Raw genomic sequence first — 5,714 nt, forward strand, 5'->3', positions numbered from 1 at the left:
AGGTTTTAATGGTGTTTTTATGTCTGACTCAGGGAGTGGTGGAGTTCTCTCTCTGCCTGCTGTTCGCCAAGCTGGTCAGCTACACTTTCCTCTACTGGCTTCCTCTCTACATCTCAAATGTTGGTCAGTATTTACACTCATGCTTTATTTCTATTTTTTTCCCAAATGAGGAGAATATCATACACGGGATATAATATCATCCACATTATTTTTTATGTTTTATTTCTAATTTTCAGCCCATTTTGAGGCAAAACAGGCAGGAGACATGTCGACGCTGTTTGATGTAGGAGGAATCGTGGGTAAGCTTTGAGCTCAGACCGATAGGTTTCATTTTCCAACATGTTTACGACATGGGAATTGTTTATTGTTGTGTTCGTTGCCAACATACTATCATAGTTAAAATGGTATAACAGATAAACATGATCACAGCTAGGAAGACATGATCTGACTTGAATGTCTGGGTCTCCATTGAAGAAGAGATCTTGTATCTCAGTGGGACCTTCCAGGCTAAATAAAAAAAAAATGAAATGTGCTGTGTGTCTACAGGAGGCATCGCGGCGGGCCTTGTGTCTGACTACACAGGTGGGAGAGCCACAACTTGCTGCGTCATGTTGATTGCTGCTGCCCCAATGGTGAGTGTCATGTAATAAATCAAATTATTTTACGACCGCACGGTTTGATCACACATTTGCAAGGTCACTTTTTAAACCCAGTGGCTCCCAGGTCTGATTCCTAAAGTTATACATTACCGTTGAACAGTTTGAAATCTCCTGAAAATCATATATATCAATATAACAGCATATTACAAACTTTTCAACAGTAGTGTGTTTTAAATGGATACGGATATTTGTCTTGGGGGAAAAAATGAACATACTAGCAGTAGACATACAGTATATATACGTCTGAATGTTAAGCTGATTGTGTGATGTCTGCCTATTGTCTCTTTTGTTCCGGTTCCAGCTTTTCCTCTATAATTACATCGGACAAAGGAGCATTGGTACTACAGTCGGTAAGACTTCTTCACTCATGTCTGTTTTATTTCTCAGAAGGTTTTGCTTTTTTCCCTGCTAGAATGAGCCGAACGTGGGCCAAACCAAAAAGTCAAAGTATATGTGAAATACGTTTTTTCCAAAGATGTTTCTGTCATTTTAGGTTGTTCTTATGACGCTGATGTTTGTTCAAGTGTTCATTTTTCTGATAAGTTTAGTTTTTTATTAGTTATTTGATGAAGTGTCATGATTGACTCGCGATTGGTCGAGCGGGTGTATGGGCGGGACTTTGATACCACGGCTCCACCGCCCGATCACTACATAGACAGTTAAAGAATCACTACTGTGCAGACTCTGGCTCCAAAAATACAAGATAGCGGCGCCCGTTTCCGGGATATTTTAGCTTCACTTTTGTAAAGCGGGAGGAAGTGGAGACCCATCTTTATATACGGTCTATGGTTTATATACAGTGTAGAAACAAACAGAGATTTTTTTGTGGTGTATTTAGTCTTTATTAATGGTGTTTTTATTCTTGTACGTAGGCATGCTGCTGTTGTGTGGAGGCCTAGTGAACGGACCGTACGCCCTCATAACTACTGCTGTATCTGCTGACCTGGTAAGACCTGAAGCATCATGGGAAACCCACCGTTTTATGTCCCTGCCGTCTGTTAACAAATCATCATACTTTACAGATTCAGATGATTAATACAAAATATACAAATCAACTAATAAATGATGACATGTGTTATAGATTGAACTACCCAGCATTAAACTCATTAAAATGAGCTCCACCTTTACCAGCTGCAACAATAAAGTGATGAACACATGAATGTGTCACTAATTAATAATCAAATAATATAATATATAACACTCTGCTGAAAATTGCCATTCTGCATAATCAGTGCTATTATTTAAAGTTTATTATGATGTGAACACTTTTGTGTTTTGTGTCTTTGTTGCAACAGGGAACACACGAGAGTCTGAGAGGAAACTCCAGGGCGTTGTCAACGGTGACAGCAATTATTGACGGCACTGGATCAATAGGTACGTATGCAGTTATTTTTACATCACTCTTTTAAAGCTCCCATAATCATTATTTGTAACTATAGATCAAATTAATATTATCTCTCAGCTACTGTATGTAGTTCCTCTCAGCTGTATGGTGGCTTTCAGCCTCTTTTAGCTCATTGTTTTGGTTTAAGACCCACAAAAGTAGCTCATCATGCTAGATTTTTTTTTATTTTTTTTTTTATTTTTGGCTAAAAAGCTCTGATAAAACCACTGTTCACTACCTGCCCTGCACCAAACATCAGACGGTCATAGTAGTCATCTAGCTGTTCTGCTGCAGCAAACTGGCCAAAACAACTTACCTTAGTTTCTAGCCTTTTATACCCGTTTCAATTTCAAATTGAAAAGGAAAAACACATTTTTATTATATTTCATTACTCATGGTAATATGAGTAGAAAGCAACACACACCACTTGCCTCCTTTGTGGTGCGGGGAATTAATTTCAATTAATTAATGAAAACATTTATTCTTTGGAAGGACTCAGGATAAGGCCATAAAAATGTTAATTATAAAAGGAAATCAGATACTGTTATGAAGGTTTGAAAATGGAAAGTGAAATTTAAACTGACAATAGTAAAAGATATTTGAAAAGGAAACTTAACATATAATATATAAAAAAATTTAAACGAGTGAAATATTGACATTAAATTAATTTAGTTTTTTCTATTTTCCTGCCTTCCTTTTGCATTTAACATTTGGCTTTTCAATGAGAACATTTTATCACTTCATGATGTTTTCTGGTAAAGGAATTTAAGAATGTTGAAACTTGTTGATGTTGCGTATTAAGGGAAATGGTCAGTGATGTTGGCGTGTTCTGTGCAGGCGCTGCGGTGGGTCCTCTGTTGGCTGGTGTGATCTCTCCCACCGGCTGGAACAACGTCTTCTACATGCTCATCTCTGCCGACATCTTGGCCTGCCTGGTCAGAAACAGCTCTTCCCCTCCCTGACATCTTTAATCTCTCACACTATAATAACACAGCAAGGCTTCAAACACTAGGCTCAAAATTAGTGGAGATCTGTTTGTTGTTACTACTTATTCAAATCCGGGAACGACCCCTTTACTGACACATTGTTTTGTCTTCAGTTTTTGTCCAGGCTTGTTTTCAAAGAAGCTCAGGGTTGGTGTGGACGTGGCCCCCGAGACAGAGGGTGAGTTTCACCACCAGCTTGTGGTGATAAACTGTTGCTATTTCTTTGAACTTTACCTTTATAGGATTGTAACTACTTATACAGAAACTACAAATCTGTGAAAGCACGTTTGAAAACCAGCCAGTAAGGATGTCCTACAATGAAAACCCAAATTAAGACAAGAAGTGTGCCAAATGGATATCATTCGTGTTACAAAACCAGCCTCACGTCTGCCTTTCTACAATCGGAAAGAAGATTTTAGACAGGGTTAGATTAGATTAGAATTCATTCTTCTAAAAGGAATGGTTTAACATTTTTGAAAGAATGATGCCATTTACATGTCTGTGTGTTAAAGGGCAATGCCGGTAGCTACTGTTTTTTTTCAACCTGGACCCTGTTTTCCTATGTTTTTATATCTAAGGGACTGATGGTAACAACAATCTTTGACATTGGTCCATCGCTGCAGTCCGCAGCGGCGAAACAAGCTACAATGTAAGTTAGTAGGGAAATTGTTCAGCTTGTATTTATCTTGACAAAAGTGCTCGTTTTACCGCTGACAGACTCAGATTATTATTCTAAGTGTCTGACAGATTTATTTATTTTTGACATAAAAACATCCGCGAAATTGTGTTCACTAAACCCACCAGACTCCATGTAAATAATCAGGGATTTTAGCATCGTAAAATAGACTTCATTCAAAGTCAACAAACTAAATAAAACTATGAAAAGCCGTTTTGGGTGGTCTTTCTACTTTTCCAACCATCACAACTCTAGTTTTGGTTGAAATATGTTGGCTCTATACACGCTAAAAGTTTTGCTTTTTTAAATGGAGTCTGGTGGGTTTAGAGCTAGCGACTTCAGAGCTGTTTCTGGTTAAACAGAAAGGTCTCAAAGAGGTTGTAAAGGTCGACCTCTGAAGGGATCCTGTCTGACGGTCAGCGGCAAAACAAGGACTTTTGTGAAGGTAAATAAAAGCTGGATAATATCGCCCTGTTAACTTACATTGTAGCTTGTTTCGCGGCTGCCGACTGCAGCGATCTCGCTTAATACTGGACCAATGTCAAAGATTGGTGTTCCCATCAGTCACTGACACATAGGAAAACAGGTTTTTGTGTTGGCTCTTGGCTCCTGTCTATTGCTGGAGCCAAGAGGTGATTAGCTTAGCTTAGCATAAAGACTGGAAGCAAGGGGAAAACTGTAAATGTAAAAGCTACGATTTGTGGTTTTTACGGGGAGTCATGTGCTGATCAGGCTGATCAACTGTTATTCATTAAGAAATAGTTTGATTATGTAACTCTCTCTAAACGCACACATTATTGTTTCACATTCCTGTTTTTAAATGCATTAATCAATCGAGATATGATGTGTTCATCTTTAGAGCAGTTAGTAGGTATTTTAAACTTCGGACCGAGCTAGTTGTTTCCCCCTGTTTTCAGTCTTTATGCTAAGCTAAGCTAACTGTCTTCTCATCTAACTCTCAGCAGGATGATGAATACGAGTATTTCCTAAAATGTCAAACAATTACTTTAAACAAGGAATACAATAAGGATATTAAACAGGGTTATTGTGATTGGTTTCTTAATAAATGTCTAATAGTCGTTCTCAAATCTTTTTATTCCAGGTTCAAAGAAATCTGAAACACACACAGTCTGAAACCGGGACCCAAACACAAAAAAAGAGGGAGACAATGCTGAAACTCAGCGTACCGTTGGAGAGCTCTTTCCATTTAGGCTGAGAGGAAACCAGAGGAGGCACCAGTGGAAGATTCAAGGCACTAAACTGACGATTGATGCCTTCTTATTGTAAAACAGAGAGAAATATGTCTTTATGGAGACAACGCTTTTTTTTTATGACTAATCTACTCATTCTATCTTTGTTTTAATATTCTTGTATCATTAAAAGTGTACATAATGGGAATTTTCTTAATTTCTGCCTCCTGAGTTACTGCATCCTCACAATACTCACCATTTCAGGTCAATAATAATTCACGTGACCGTTTGGTAGTACTTGCTTTTGCCAGATTTTATATTTTATACAGCATTTAGTCAGTAATGAGTGTTGATTATTGATCCATCTTTGAAGTAGTTCAGTCTAACACTCTGCAAAACACAGTGAAAGACCCTTTTTTAAGTTGTTGAGGCGATTCTCGTGTCAGATAAAATAGTGCAGGTGTGAAATATGTTTTTTAAAAGTGTGTGTGTGTGTGTGTGTGTGTGTGTGTGTGTGTGTGTGTGTGTGTGTGTGTGTGTGTGTGTGTGTGTGTGTGTGTGTGTGTGTGTGTGTGTGTGTGTGTGTGTGTGTGTGTGTGTGTGTGTGTGTGTGTGTGTGTGTGTGTGTGTGTTTTTTTTTTTTTTTTTTTTTTTAATTATCTGCGTCAAAAACTACCATCAAATTATATATTATCATACCATGGTCTGGGCCATTATTATACCAATGGGGTGTCCATTAAAAAGTGATGTAGGACACCTACTAAAGGAGTTCCGGTGAAACTGTCTGTTTACTGTTCTAAATGAATGCGCTACATTACA

The 5,714-nt window shown here is 38.0% G+C and overlaps 1 protein-coding gene across 1 annotated transcript in view; it reads left to right on the plus strand.

Annotated features, from left to right (window-relative positions):
• slc37a2 (solute carrier family 37 member 2) overlaps window positions 1-5,112 on the plus strand; it is a 17,648-nt gene extending 12,536 nt beyond the window's left edge. Inside the window, exons 10-18 of the mRNA XM_028596378.1 lie at window positions 33-123; window positions 237-299; window positions 547-632; window positions 961-1,009; window positions 1,532-1,605; window positions 1,955-2,033; window positions 2,881-2,978; window positions 3,143-3,207; window positions 4,808-5,112. Of these exons, the coding sequence (XP_028452179.1) occupies window positions 33-123; window positions 237-299; window positions 547-632; window positions 961-1,009; window positions 1,532-1,605; window positions 1,955-2,033; window positions 2,881-2,978; window positions 3,143-3,207; window positions 4,808-4,823 (621 nt within the window). The 3' untranslated portion in view covers window positions 4,824-5,112. The remainder of the gene's footprint in view (window positions 1-32; window positions 124-236; window positions 300-546; window positions 633-960; window positions 1,010-1,531; window positions 1,606-1,954; window positions 2,034-2,880; window positions 2,979-3,142; window positions 3,208-4,807) is intronic.
• The last annotated feature ends 602 nt before the right edge of the window (window positions 5,113-5,714 follow it).

This window comes from Perca flavescens, chromosome 13, assembly GCF_004354835.1.
Source record: "Perca flavescens isolate YP-PL-M2 chromosome 13, PFLA_1.0, whole genome shotgun sequence".
Taxonomy (NCBI): domain Eukaryota; kingdom Metazoa; phylum Chordata; class Actinopteri; order Perciformes; family Percidae; genus Perca; species Perca flavescens.